The sequence below is a fragment of the Cupressus sempervirens genome, chromosome 7 (genome assembly GCF_028749045.1).
Source record: "Cupressus sempervirens isolate cs-2001-9-10 chromosome 7, ASM2874904v1, whole genome shotgun sequence".
In the NCBI taxonomy this organism is placed as follows: Eukaryota; Viridiplantae; Streptophyta; class Pinopsida; order Cupressales; family Cupressaceae; genus Cupressus; species Cupressus sempervirens.
In genome coordinates this window covers 658,989,988-659,006,316 of record NC_143124.1, presented here as the reverse complement: position 1 = coordinate 659,006,316, position 16,329 = coordinate 658,989,988, and the positions used below count along the sequence as shown (strand labels likewise).

Below are 16,329 nucleotides of genomic sequence, written 5' to 3'. Positions count from 1 at the left end.
TTGTTTCTGATTCTCTTAGGTGTCTATGACTTTAATCCATCACAAGCCCAAGAAGGTTGATCTGACTGATATCTTCCTCTATGAGGTCTATGTAATTTTTATATTACAAAATAATGGAAAAAGGATCCTAACCTTCATGGTAGCAAGCTATCCTTCAAAACAAAAAAATAAAATATTAACATAAAATAAAATCATTGTTAAAACTTAAAATATTAAAATAAAATAGATCATAGTAGTTTTTTGTTTGTTTTAGACAAATTAAATATTAGAAAATCTATTTCTTTTGTGTTTTTTATTTATAAAATAATGTATTTATTCTAAATTATAAAAATAAAAAATTAATTTTAAGGAACATAGAAAAGTTATATGAATTTATTTTTCTGCATTTGAAAGCCCAAATGCAAGTGGTTTAGCTTTTTCCCAAATCTGGCCATCCTGCAGCATGGAAAGGACTTTGCAAGGAAAAACCGTGTTGAATATGTTGTCATTGATGACAAGGGTTTATGATAAAGGTCAAATAAATTTCAGAGAACAACTCAACATAGTAAAATTTGGTTTGAGCTACTTCCTTGCTTGGTTGTGTACTTGAGCTACCTAGTTGTCTAATTTAGCTACTTGGGTGTCTATTTGAGCTGGCTGGGTGTCTGGTTATGCTGCATACTTGTATGCTGACTTGTGCCAAGTCAACCTATCCGCCATGTCATTAGATGGTATGTAATCATTTGTGAATGGTAACAATATTGGAGTTGCGTGCTCTTGAAAGACATTTGGTTTAGTTATAACTCTTTAATTATATGGAATCAATTTAAACAGTGTCATATGTGCCGGTCTTTTTATAACAGAGCAGATATATTTATTTATGAGCTGGGGTCTCAATTGAAGACATTATTAAAAGCTTTGAGGCAGCTGAGTTTTAATTTTGCAATGCCTGAATAAATGAAGAATCATTGAAGATTTGAAAAAAGAAATTACGCAGCCATTCCTGGCTGTGCTTTTTATTGGAATGTGTGCACTAGCTGTTGTATCATCAGCTGGACGTTTTTAAAGGGATGTCCTGCATATTAATGTGGCTGTGTGTTGATGAGTTTATTGACTGGGTTGTCAATTTAAACGGTGCCATATGTGCCAGTCTTTTCATAACATAGCAGATATATTTATTTATGAGCTGGGCTCTCGATTGAAGGCATATATTATTAAAAGGTTTGAGGAAGCTGAGTTTTAAGTTTGCAATGCCTTGAATAATAGACGAATCATTGAAGACTTGAACAGAAGAGATTACGCAGCCATTCCTAGTTGTGCTTTTTATTTGAATGTGTGCATTAGCTATTGTATCATCAGCTGGACGTTTTTAAGGGGATGTCATGCATATTAATGTGGCTGTGTTGATGAATTTATTGACTGGGTTGTGTTTCACACAACGAATTTTAAAAAAAGGGGGATAAAGAAGGGATTATTCTTAATTTGCTGGGGGCTTCCGAAATATATGTGTTCCATTTCTGGTTGTATGTGATATAATAGGGTGCCCAGTACGAAGGAAATAAGACTGACGTGCGATGAAGTTAAGGGACACATGCTGCTTTCATGTGCATTATTTTTTGTAGCTGCATTCCATGTAATCACTGTACGTTATTAAATAAGGCATCCTGCATGTTAAAGCTGTCTTAAAAATATGGTGTGTGTATTTTTCAGATTGCTGTGTATTACCTATTATTGGTGCAGAGGTATTCATTTGTGTTCTGCATTGATGATTGAAAATGTGTGCAGCATTTTAATGGCAGGAAGAATAATTGACTCACTATGTAGCCCTTTTCTGTGTGAGAATTAATTCTTTTTTAATGCAGAGCAGTACTAACGCTGTTGGAAAGAGCCTGTATGCAGTACAGAGAGTTGGATAGATGAATTAAATATATGACGGAGTGTGCAGTGATATTATGAATGGGTAGTATATTCTTTTGTTTCAGCTGCATGTTTTATTTTTATGTGAGGAAGAAAAGGGTCAAGCACGTTAGCTAGCTGTGTCACATGTGTGAGGTTAACAGATACAAGAGGATCGTTGCAGACCAGGTATGGAAAACCAAAATGAGGATTTCTATGAAATGTGGTTTTTATATTGCAGAGGATTGAAGGAGCTGTGTGGTGATGATGATTTAAAGAGAACTTCAGATTTCAGTGTGCTTCAGGTGGTTCTTTAACTAAGGTTAGTGCCTCAGCTGTTCAAAGTTGGAACTTTCAGGAGGGTCGGTATTCTACAACTAGGGTTGGTGCCTCAACCTTCTAGAGTTGGTGCTTCAGCTGTTCAGAGTTAGAGGGTTGGTGCTCTCTGAGAGTTGGTGCTCATTTTTGTATTTTGGGTTGGTGCCATTTTGTTAATGAAAGCTTTGCATGCCTTAGTTTTTTATCCACAGTGGTTTACCACAAGAAATTTGGTGTTTGTGTCTTGGCAGTTGCTCTTATTATGTTTTATATAGTTCCATGCTTTTAAAATTCTAAAGCTCTGAAATACAGATTCCCCCCTCTTGCCCCATATTTCTTGTCTGCTCTTCAAAGTATGTCACTTAGGTAGAAACAGTTGGCTGCAATTTGTGTGGCTTCGTGTACAATGGAAGGATTCCTCAATTTATATGGAATTTCACTTTGTTTGTCCTTTCAAAAAATAAGGTAATAATAAGCATAAAACTTGGATTGACATCTTCTAAGGCTAGAGTCAATTACTTTGCAGCTTGACACTTGTATTTACTATTTTGTAGTATGTTATTGATTTTCAGGTTTGAAACTTAAGCAAAATAGTGGAATAACACACAATGTAATGTGCAATATAAACAACGATTTCAAAATTACGGGGAAAAATTATGATTCAAAATTAATGCTGTACTACTTTATTTTATCTGTCCCGGTCTCTGAAAAAATTAAGACTTCAATATTAAAAACACCAACTATTTCTTTTTTCTTTTCCTACATTTTTTGGATTTCCAATATTTACACAACATTATCCCCAATAAATGAAAATATCTTTCTCTTTTGGTTTGCCAAAATATCCCCAAGAGATTTGCTTCTATGGTCTATACTCTATACCATAATTATTTTTTGGAACAGACATGGCTAGCATCATAATTGGTAGCAAATTGTTTCTCTGCCAACAAGAAACCATCCCAGCCTCTATTGACCTAGGTTTCATTATTTTATTTTCTGATCTGTAAGTCCACTGCTGTCCTTTCAACCAAGCCTCCCCACAAATATGGATACAAATATATATTGATAGCGGAGATGACAAGAAGCTCATGGGATCTAACATCCAATGAATATTTCATAAATCAGAAAAGATATTATGCCCAATATTTTTAACATACGATAAGAAATGCAAGCGCTGTGTGATCTAACCATAAACTATTATAACGTGTGCAAATGCTGTGTACCAAATTAGCATTAAAAAGTTACAAGAGACCAGAACTTAAAAAGGATCAGGAATAGTTACTGAACTATATATAAATCAAAATATATAAAACTATGCATTATTAACAAAAAAATGTTATTGAAGAAATTTTAAAAAAATCGGTGTTCAATTTTGTTAAAAATTTGATAAATTATATCGTCAAAACATGTTTAAAGATTGGCATTTTCTCTCTATTCCAAAAAGTCTAGGCCCTAGAAGAATCTAAAACTACAAACTAAACATTTTCAAAATCAACCCAACATGATCTAATTCATTGTAACTAATAAGACCAGTCCAAAACCCTGTTCCAAGTTCCAACACATCTGTGCATTGCTACTTCAATTATTGCTATATATTCATGATTTTCAAATCATGCACTCTGATATTAAGAGATAATGAGCAATGTTTGACCTGTTCAAAAGATAACTACAACAGTGAACAAAGAAAGCAACAAAAATATGGACAAAAGCTCAAAAATATATACCTGTGAAGTTAAAAGAAGATAAAATTAGCTGGAAAGAAATGCATGCAGAAGTTAAGAACTACATAGAAAGAAGCAAATAAAAAATTCCAAATTTGTAAAGCATTAACAGAGCATACTAATGCAGGAAAGATAAGCTATGATGGGTGATGCCAGAGTTAAAAGTTGACCATTTACATATGTATTTTTTACTTTTTCTTCACCTATGTCAGTTTGGAAAGCTAATTCATTAACTTATTTAATTTAACAGAATGGGTCATGTTTTCCTAACAAATAATAAGCCAATATTTTCACTTTGATACCGTGTATGACTTAACTTCATTGGACTAATCCTGAAAAAGTAGAGAGTTCCATTAGCAATTATGGTACTTATTAAATTCATAAACAGATATCGATACCAATTCTCATTCTGGGAAAATAAATTTAGAGTTCACTTCACCTTCTCTGGCACAACTTCTTTACTATAGTCCTTAGGAGAATATGTAGCACTTGTGCTTATACCAGGAGATGACCCAACTCCACTACCTAAGCTGCTAACATATTTGCGAAGTGCAGATGCCCCCATGACCCTTCAAGGAACCAAAATCAAAGTCATGTATGAAACATCTTCAGTATAACCGAAGAGCAAATTTGAAGTATACCATTGCAGTTTTCAACATATAAATTTACACAAAATTTAGAAGTTAAATTTGGATGAAATGAGATCCTTATTCAAAAAGGTTATCATATTGCCAGGGATTTAAAATTCGTGAGATCCAGCCAAATCATCCAAAATACATATTCAGAACAGTGGACTCTTGACAGAAACAAATAAGTAATAGTCCTACCACAATAAAGCAAGGCAATATTCTTATACAAGCAAAAGAACTAATTTAAGCTGTCTGAAAAGAAGCCAAAGAAAATGATTGGTTACAGGAGCACTACATGCACTTAGGTAAGGTACTCATATCACTTCTTTCTACATTTATAAGCATATCAAAGAGTTAAATTCACAAAAAAAGATCCATAACTTACTAGAAATCTAATTTACCCTAAATTTGAAAACCTTTGTAGTTTCCAAGACATCTGTCTTGGAATCTATGTAAATACTGACTATAGATATCGTGCATGTATAGAAAATAAGCATGCATATTGTCTAAGTACCAGATTTGTTCCTGGAGACAGCAAAGTCTGGTTCAGTTCTCACTAAAGTCTGATCTTCATGAAATTCCCTAAAGTCTGCAGCGGGTGGTCAAATTTGGCCCAAAGCCTGTCAAATGGACCCAGGCCGAATTTTCGGCAAATTTCAAACACAGTGGCAGGATCTAGCCAGACTCTCGCATAAAAACTCGTTTATCCAACTTTTTTAAGTTTTTTAATCTAATTAAATATATTTGACTCTCCAACCCTAAAATAGACCACCAAAAAGGCATAAAAGGTAAAACATATGTCATTTGGACTTGAACATTAATATATATGGTGATGTATTTTGCTATGTTACTTTACTATTAGCATAGTTGTGTATGAACTTCTTTGCTGCTGCATATATATACATATAAATTTATTTTTTGTTCAAAGCATTTTTTTTTGTATGGATGAACCCAAAACAATTACAAACCACCCCCCCCCCCCCCCCCCCCACAAACCAAATAAAACGAAATTTGAACCAGAATCCAAACTGGCAATTATGTATATTAAACATAATATACAGGTAACTTGCCTATATAATTATATAAGTAAAGTAGGACCAACATGTGATGTCAGATGATCAAGCAAAAGAGAAGGAAAAACAACAAGGCAACAGGTCATGATCCTTGACTTGACATTTCAGGGTTACCAGGAAATCCTCTTAATAATTTCCATAATCGTGACAAATTGGAGTAGATGTCGGTTACCACCAATGATCCTGTAGAGCACTGAAAATTCTAGGCAAAAATAGTAACTTGTACAGAGCCCTATCAAACTATCAATAAGAAATGATGTAAATATACTGATTGCAAACACGTGGCAGAGGAAACAAATGCCATGATGATTTATTCTACGAAAAAGCAACATGGGTTTAGAAAAAAAAAGCCATGAGCCCAATGATCAGAAGCCAAAACTTTAATAAGCTAGATATAGAACAAATGGTAAAATCTAGTCCAAACTCAATTGACATAAAAATTTAAAATGTGCAGAGATAAGGGCTCAAAGGCTGAAGCACTAGAGAGCATAACCTGTTAAAAAAAAGAAGCTAAAGTAAGGAAATTCCAATCGACCAGTGGCTTGTTGGACAAGATGGAGCTGGAACATGTCCCACATGTGTTGTGAGAGAGGTATAAGAAATATTGAAGGAAACTTTTAAGGATTGTGACAGCCAAAACAGGTATAGCCAACTTCACTGCAGTGGTCCTTCCAAAGGGATGAGAAAGAATATATGGTTGCAATAGATACCCTGCACCACTTTGAGGCATATCGTTGAAAAGTTTGGAATGGAAAAGAAGCCTATTGTTGTTTTGTTGACTTCATAAAAAGCTTTCAATACAGACTATACATAGAAAGATCAATCTTGGTATCCAAAGTGGTAACAAAGTAGCTATACATAGGCTTTGAGGAAATTCAAATAAAAGCCAGACTCAAACAGGCCTTTCAAAAACTTTTAAAACTGAAATAGGTATGAAACAAGGGTATCCTCTTTCCCCTAATAAAACTATCTGGAGTAAAGGAAACAGGAAAGCCATACAGATCATATTAGATGGAGTGAAAAATGAAATAGTACCCATGCTAATGAAGCATCAAACAGCATTTGATATGATGAAAGCATTATTAAATGCATATGAGGTTAATAATGCAACTAGAGTCCTCGCACTAAAAAGGAAATTAAATCATATATAGATAAAGAAGGGAGAATCGATGAATTGTTACTTCCTAAGGGTTGCCAGTCTAAGAGATGAACTTGCAAGTATAGAAACCATAATTAATGACACGGAACTAACATTGATGGCCATAAGTGGATTACCAAATTCATAGGAAACTTTTGCATAAGGAGTAAGTGCTAGAGACAATCTTCCTGACTTCAATAGACTTAAGGGAGATTGTCTTCCGGAAGAATCCAAAAAACTTAAGAAAGAGGGAAAGTTGAAAACTGAAGACGAAGAACTTCATGTTCTCAACACAAATTCCCATAAAGGTAAGAAAAAGCATTTCAAGAAGAAAAAGGGTAATCAAAGGAATGACAAACCTAAGAAAGATCTATCCCAAGTAAAATGAGAAAAATGCGAAAAATTTGGACACTACAGATCTAATTGCTCTAAGAATTCTAAATAGCAAGTAAATTGTACAAACATTACTAAAGAAGATAACTATGATCCTGAGAATCGTGTATTGTATTCGACACTATCAATTGAAATATCAAGCAAGGCATGGGTGATTGATAGTGGATCATCCTAAAATATTACATGATACAAAGAAGCACTAGACTTTATATCTAAAGAAGTTGATGGTGAAGTTACCATTTGTGATAATTCCGCTCATCTGGTCAAAGGAATTGGGAATTGCACCTTGAAACTAAGGTCGGGTAGTTCTCTACATCTCAAAGGAGTACTCTATGTACCAAGAATAAAAAGAAATCTAATCTCAGTTACAACACTTTAAGATGATGGACATAATGTTGCATTCATGGATGGTAAAATAATGACTTGGGCTAAGAACTCTTCATTTAAGAAAGCAAAATTGATTGGTCAAAGAAAGGGGTACTTGTATGAATTAAATTTCGAACCTAGTCGACCCATTCAAACCTTAATTCATGAAGTTGCTGATATAAACAAAATATGGCACAGAAGCTTAGGACATCTAAATTTCAAAACCTTATCAACTATGGAGAAGATGGTCACTGGTTTACCTAAACTAAATAAAGATCATTCCAGCATATGTAAAGGATGCGCTCTAAGTAAGAACACCAAAAGTCCATTTTATGATAGCACTAGAAAAACTAACAATGTTTTGGAATTAATTCACTCAGATTTATGTGGACCTATGTATGTTCCTTCTCTTGGAGGATTCTAGTACTATATACTTTTTATAGATGACTTCTCTAGAAAAACTTGGATTTACTTCTTAAAATGTAAAGAATCAGAAGAAATCCTTTAAAGATTTAAAGAATTTAAAACCTTAACTGAAAACTTATCAGGCCATAAAATTAAAACTCTTAGGACTAATAATGGAGGGGAATATACCTCAGATTTGGTTAAAGGGTTTTATAAAGAAACAAGAATTGAGAAGGAGTATACCATTTCTTATAACCCACAACAAAACGAGGTAGTAGAAAGGAAGAATAGGACAATTATAGAAGCTGCAAGAGCTATGATATTTGATCAAAATCTGGAATATTATCTTTGGGCAGAAGCCTCTTGTACTGCTGTCTATATTCAAAACAAAAGTCCTCACTCCTGCCATAGAGATAAAACTCCTGAAGAAGTCTTTACTAAGGTTAAACCTAATATAAGTCATCTTAGGATTTTTAGGTGTCCAGTATATATACATGTTCCAAAAGAAAAGAGAACCAAGTTAGAACCCTCCGAGAGGAAAGGTATTTTTGTTGGGTATAGTGAAACATCTAAAGCATATAAGATTTTCATACCTGGTCAGAAAAATATTGAACTTATTAGAGATGTAATATTTAAAGAAGATTTAGCATTCAAAAGAGCTCTGAGTTCTGAAGAACCCTCTCCCTTACCTAATTCTGAAGAAAATACTGAATCTGTCTCTCAAAAGGAGAACATTCAAGAAATTGAAGATGAAATTCAAAACCTCAATCTTGAAGAAACCCAAAATTCTAAGAAAAGACCACTTTGGGCCATTAAGACAGTAGAGGAAGCACAAGACTTCGCTGCATCATCTGGAACATTCAAAGAAAGCAAAAGACCCAAAAGATTTTCTAGTTATGCAACAAACATGAATAATTTGTCTAAATCAGAACCAACCAATGTTTCAGATGCTATTAAACATACAACTTGGAAGGATGCCATGACAAAAGAATACCAATCCATTATGAAGAATGATGTTTGGGAAATTATTCCAAGACCTGAAGGAAAATCTGTTAATTCTTCCAAGTGGATATTTAAAATCAAGCATGCTATTGACAGTAGCATTGAAAAATATAAAGCTAGATTCGTGGCCAACGTATTCTTTCAGAAAGAAGGGATTGATTATGAAGAAACCTTTGCTCCTGTTGCTAGATACACCTCCGTAAGAGCAATCTTAGCTATTGCAGCATCGAAGGGATGGAAAGTACATCAAATGGATGTAAAAACAGCATTTTTGAATGGAAAGATTACAGAAGAGATATATTTGGAGCAACCTGAAGGATTTGAAACTCATAACCCTAAAAATTATGTTTGCAAGTTCAAGAAAGTTGTCTATGGGCTTAAACAAGCTCCAAATGCATGGTATGAAAGAATTGATAAGTATCTCACCGGCTTAGGATTCTCCAAGAATGAAGCTAATCCAAATCTATATTATAAAAGGGATAAAGATGATATGGTAATTTTGATATTGTATGTTGTTGATTTACTAATAACAGGTGATGATCATCTCATTGATCAATGCAAAAAAGATCTAATCAAAGAATTTGAGATAAAAGATTTAGGACTCCTTCATTACTTCCTAGGACTGGAAGTATGGAAAAACTCTAACAGCATCATACTCAATCAAGGAAAGTATACATTAGACATCTTGAAGAGATTTGGAATGTGGAACTGCAAGCCTATGTCTTCTCCCATGGAAACTAACTTACATTAACTTAAGGAAGCAGCATTAGAATCATCTTCCACAGATTCTACTCTTTACAGACAAATGATTGGGTCCCTTATGTACTTGGTAAATACAAAACCTGATATATGCTATGTTGTCAATGCATTAAGTCAGTTTATGTGTGAGCCAAAGTAGATTCACCTAGTTGCAATCCAACACATCATGAGATACTTATAAGGCACTCTTAACCTTGGGCTCAAGTATGAGAAAGTTGAATTGGACCCACATGGATACACAGACTCAAATTGGGTTGGAAGTGTTACTGACAGGAAAAGCACCTCAGGATGTTGTTTTAGTTTAGGCTCAGCAATGATATCATGGATATGCAAAAAGCAGTCTTCAATAGTACAAAGTTCCACAAAAGCCGAATACATTGCAGCAGCGATGGCCTCTTGAGAAGCAATTTGGCTTAGAAAGTTACTTGTGGGATTATTTAGTCAAGCCATGAATCCTACGATTATTCATTGTGATAATCGGAGTTCAATCAAGCTTTCTATGAATCCAATTTTTCATGACAAATCCAAATATATCGAAATTCCTTACCATTATGTAATATGGTAGACAAGAATACTGTAAAATTAGAATGCATTAGCACTACAAATCAAACAGCAGATATTCTTACCAAACCTCTCTCTCGAGTGAAGACAGATCACTTCAGGCAAAGACTTGGTATGGTTGAATAGTAATTCATTTGTATTCTTTAAATTATTAATAAAATAATTTTATTGTCAAGCTATTAACTATTATGGGCTCCACCATTTGTATTCATTATTTTAGAGGTGACAATCTCTGAGATAATGAACACTTGTATGAAAGACATTATGAGAGATGGCAATCTCTTATATAATGTGCTAAACAGTAGAGATCTATTGTCAGATCTAGATGAGTTCAAGATCACATTGTGATGTAGACATTGTTATGCCTATGAGTCACAATTTGGATAAAGGAAGAATTTTGTTATTTTCAGAAGTTTATCCTGTGTTCTGGTAGATCTTAACTCAGGATCATGTTGTGATATAAGAATGCCAGTACCTATGAGTCACAACTTGGATAAATGAAGAATTTAATTATTCTTCGGATGTTATCCTGTATATTGTATTCATTGCAATACTGTCATCACTAGTATGAGTGATATGTCATATCACAGATATAGTAATATGACATAGTATCATGTGTTCAATGATACCATGTGCTAAGAAGATTCAAATAGATATAGAGTATCATTCTATACTTATTCATCGTAATTGATGATGCTAGATATGTTATCTCTCAGAATGATTATCAAGTTAAGAGGGAGTGTTAAAACTACAACTACGATCATCATACTGGTCTGACTGTGCAGATCACATAGACTTCATCTTTCATGTAGTACTGTCTGAAGGCTTATTAACACATTGCACCTTGACTAGGCATGATCGGCAATTTATTGTGAGTATATGTTAGCATTAACCTTAACTAAATTTAGTTTTGTTTGTTTGTTAAACTATATCTCCTTCTAGGAGCCGATTATGAGAGAGCATTGTGGGCCAACCTAGATAGGGTCATGTCCCTTTAACGGGCATGCCCTTTGGTTATGGTATATGAGTAAGGTGTGGTTGTAGTTAAAGAGCACAAAATAGAATATCAAGTCTGCTCCTTAAAGCAACTCTGCCACAAATCGAATACTTTACTAAGACAAATATATTTCAGAATTACAATTATTATGTGTACTCTCCCACCATGTGTACGCTCATGTTTATCACCTTCATCCCCTCCACTGTGACCAAGTGTACCATGGATGGAAGTCGTGCAACGCTGAATACAATTTTAGGCACAATAGACTACTTGGCACCCTAGTCTGACACCATTGGTATGACCTTGTCCGTCGTTTCTTAGTATGGTCACTAATACAATTTTTGGTACAGTCTCTGATACGAACCCCTCTAGTACCAATTAGACTCCCTTGGTATGACATCATGTGAATCTGCCAATCTTAACTCATCTCCCCTACTTCATCCTATCTACCTGGGGCCTTCTCTACCTCTACCTAGGCACTACCTCGATGGTAATATTCCATATGATACCTTTACTCGTCTATACTCTCACTCTCCGAAGAGGAAAGTGCCAATACCTCTTCTCCTACCATATCTTCCTCTTCTTCTTCACTGCCTTCATCCCCTTTGTCCCCTTCATCCATATCGGCCTCCACTTCCTATCTGGCCTTCTTCCAAAGGGGTTCACTGCCACCTGGAAGAGTGTCCAAGTGCATCCAATAGCATGTGGTTTGTATGGCTCTACCCTACTAGTTGGTAAAAACTTCTTCCATTGGTTAGGAGGTACCTATATCCATATGGCATCAAGGAATAAGGTGATGGCATGGTGGGACATATAAAATATCTTGAAAAATTCTCATATCCGCTCATATAAAACCTAACCCCAGTTATATATTTTTCCTCTCCTTTTATCATTCATCAACTTGAGCATCCAAATGGCAATGTCACATGCCCTACTTGCCCCTATGAGTTTACTATTCACTACATCCATAATGCACTTCCACTCAAGAGAGGCAATAAATAATTTTTTCAATCCTCTGCTATTATTCCTACTCCATAAACCATACCATTTGGTTGGGGATGTATCAAGTATGCACACTAGCTTGAGTAGGAACTCCTTATCCTAAAGAGCCATTTTTGTTGAGGGTTTTAATGCAAATGAACCCTTTGATGGTACCCAAAAAACTTTAGTGAACTCTTTTGGCAAAAAGGAAATTACCACAATTTTATCAAAATAACTTATGTCAGATTTATGAGACTGGTGGTCATATCCAGTCACCATAGATCGTAGCACTGATTCAAACTCCTTAAGGTTGAATATGAGCATGAAAATAATTCTACTGACTTCAGCCTTCCTCAGTGAATCTTTTAGCTAGTGATTATCAAGGGTGTCCTCCCACCATATTCTCTGCATTCACTTCCAGTTACACTTTCAAATTTGAGATTTACTATAATTATTTGCTCATCTTTTTGTATCTTTTATTCAATTTTCTTGCTACTGGAAGTGGCCATATCTGCTTCTACTACATTCTTCTTCCTACCTCCAATTTTATCCCAAAATTCATAACTACCCTTATTAGGGTTGTTGTAACTACCTTCCACCATCCTTTTGAAATTATCCTTCTCCAACATCCAATTGCCTATACAACCCACACAATTTTCCTTCTTCCCTGCTTCATGTACAATACTATTCCAACATAGGAGATATCGTCCTTAGTGTCTATACGGTTGGTGATGTTTCCATACAATCTATAATACTTCCATTGTATGGTGTATAGTCTATCCTCCCTATTGCACAAAGTGTGTCTCCATCATACAGTGTATGGTATGGAAGAGATATTGTATGTGTTATGTCATCCTTGCCTTCTATGTGTAAGTCGTATGATGTATTGTCTTATTTCGACAAACAATAGTGGTTTGATGCCTCGTACTTGTCATATGGTACAATGATACTATGGTACGTGTGGTCTAACCGTACAATTGCTGCCCTCCTTTGTTTGTAAAAAGTTTTCTCACTCTCCCAACCTCTAACATCGTACAGTGTATGGCTCCTATCAATATCCCTCTTAACTCTTATGTCGTTATCGCTCATGACCTAGTAGCTTCCCTTCATACAGCCTGTGACCTGATAACTTCTCTTCATACGACTGTTTTGTTCGGTTTTGCTTTCTCCCTTTGTCTCCATTTTCTTCCTCACCTCCTTCCTTTATCTCTTGATGTGATGGTTTTGCACAATGGTTTGTTCTCCCAGTGTTTTATAGAGGCTTCTTAGGGTTGGATTTATAATACAACACCTTTTTTCATAAGAAAAACTAATGTTTTTGTATTATTATGATATCCATTTTTACATTTTTCATCATCTAGTTTTATTTCTTTTGTCTTATAATTCCTTCCAACATTAGCCTTTTAACCATAGCCCTTTCCCTTTTTATTTTTCCCTTTCTTTTTCCCTTCATTTGGATTCTCTTTAACTTAATATTTTTTTAATTTTCTTCAAATTTAATTTTTTTCAAGATGGCATACCTTTTGATTTTTCTTGCTTTTGTGGTTTTTCTCCTTCTTGTTATTCCCTTGTACACTTCCCCTTAATTTTTTTGGAGTGTTTCTCCATCTTCATTGCCTTTTCTTTTGTTGGTCAAACTTTCTACTTTTTCCAAAGTTTCTCATTCTCATTTAGTCCCCATTTTGTCTCATTTTCCTTGTTATTGTAAACCTTGACCTCTGATGCATATTGCCACATGCAGGTCCCTAGAGGTGTTTTAAAAGACTTGTTTCCATAGCATGTCCCTAAATATTCAAAGTTGAATATTTTGTCTACTAAGGTTGTTTGTCCCACCCCCTTATAACTTCTATCAACGTATCACTATTCATACTTTTGGTACCATACCACTGCATCTTCGTTCACAATCACAGGCCTAATTGGATTTGGTATTATTCTCCATAATGCATTTGAGGTGGGATAATTTAGGGCTTCTTTTCCTTCAGCAATGAACTACTAGATGATATGGTCAATGTACTCATCTCCTTCCACAATATATAAATTTTATCACCATTTTTAAGCATGGTCCAAGGGTCGTACCATACTCTTCTAGATCAATTTCCTTCTCCAGGTCTTCTTCGCAAACTTCTTCCTTGGTTGCTTGTTTTATCTTGTGTTTCTCTTCTACCACCTCATCAATATTGTAGGCCATGGAACCTTCTCCTCTTCACTAGTAAGGTGACTTCCACCTCCAACATTCATTTATCCTCATTCACAGTGTTGGTGATTTGAACAGTGCATTTGTGAGATGCTTATGCACCCAGGTAACCACAATTCCTTCCACATGATTTCTTGCTAATCACTCTTCTAGCGTCATCATGGATTTGGCTTTGACTAGGTCTAGCCTGTATGGCTCTTCAATAATGACTAGATCCTCTTTGATCTCCTTACTACAACTACTCCAATCTCTCTGATAGGATTGCCATCCAATGTTGACAATTTAACTACAACATTTAATCCCACTTCTATGACTTTATGGGTCCCACCCAAATAAACATTAGAACTTCTCAAGTCAAAGTTTATTACAGCCATTATAACTAATCAATAACTACATGGGCCAGAAGTTTACTTGTTAGAGGTGCTTGTCATGCCAAAACTTCTTTCTCTATTAGACCACCTTGATTGCCCACCGTGTGTTTTCATACATCACTCATCCAACTTCAAGAGAATGAAGAATCATTCCTTCAAGCTTTCCTCATCTCCAAGCTGATTCTCCAGTGCAATTCTCAAGCTTGCTACGGTATATTCTGCTAGTAACATAGCCTCTTGCTCATACATGAGTTAGAAGGGTGTGTGCCTTGTCATGACCTTAAATGTGGTATGGTACACCTAGAGTACGGCAGGGAGACTCTCTTCCCAATCATTTTGTTCCATTTTGCACATTGTGTATAGGATAGATACCAACACTTCATTTGTTGCATCTGACTGACCATTTACTCTAGGGTAGTAAAAACTTGACAAGTTGTGCAATAGCTTGATTTCGATTGTCATTATATGGATCACTAGATTCACAAAGTACACCCCTCAATCACTAGTAAGCTAGATTGATATGCCAAATAGAGTCAAATTTTGCTCATACAGGAACCTTCTCATACTGAGTGCGATGTTATCAAATAGGGCCCTTGCCTCTGCTCATTTCACGAGGTACTTTGTCACCATCGTTATGCAACAACACCTATGCATGCTACTTACTTTCAATGGTCTCAAGAAATAAAGACCCCACCTCTCAAACAACTCCTATGACTGAGATGGAAATAAAGGCATAAAATCCCTCTTCAATGCTTTGCCTACCCTCTGATAAGTATTGCACCTCAACACCCACTAGCAAGCCTCTTTGTGCAAAGTCAACCACCACAACCCTACAAGTAGAACCTTACGTGTAGCAGCATCAAGCCCCATATGACATCCTTCTAACCCTTCATGTGACTCTTCATTACACTCGAGATTTCTTCCTTCATGACACCTACATAGCACTTGGTCTAGTCCCATCTTGCACAACAACCTATTGATGAATTGGACCATTTTGCTTTTCAGGGTCAACTCCTCTCACTTGGTGGCATATCCCCAAGAAATGTAGAAGTGGACATATATTGACCAATGTTGTTGTACTAGGGGATAGGACTACAATCTGAAATAGATGAGCATCTGGAAAGTCCTTGTTTACTCCCTTTGGGGGCGATCCTGGCTTTATCCTTGACATTGATATGTGATGATATAGCTTTTCTCAGGTTGTACTACAATAGTAACAGTAAATTCTTGGAGTAGGAGTAGCCACCAACTTACCCTTGTACGATTGACATGTTTATCAAGTACATCAACACTTGGTGATCCACATAAAATATAAAGGGCGTAGCGAGAAGGTAATGTCAAAAAAATTGTACTGTGTAACAATGCCAAGTGCTTCGCTTTGTGTCGTAAAGTAATTCTTTTCCAGTCTTGACAAGTCGACTAGCAGAGAACGTGGGATGGTCCAACCCTTCAGTGTCCACTTGTGCCAAGGTGGCACCGATGGCATAATTTGAGGTGTTCATGTGCATGTGGAATTCATTGTCCAATTTGGGTATGCCAAAATAGGTGC

The 16,329-nt window shown here is 35.5% G+C and overlaps 1 protein-coding gene across 2 annotated transcripts in view; it reads right to left on the bottom strand.

Moving 5' to 3' along the window:
- The window catches only part of FTSH11 (FTSH protease 11), a 201,345-nt gene that overhangs the window by 119,719 nt on the left and 65,297 nt on the right, over positions 1-16,329 (bottom strand). For both annotated transcript variants that reach the window (XM_089792463.1, XM_089792462.1), the window contains one exon: positions 4,351-4,480. In XM_089792463.1, the coding sequence (XP_089648589.1) occupies positions 4,351-4,480 (130 nt within the window). The remainder of the gene's footprint in view (positions 1-4,350; positions 4,481-16,329) is intronic.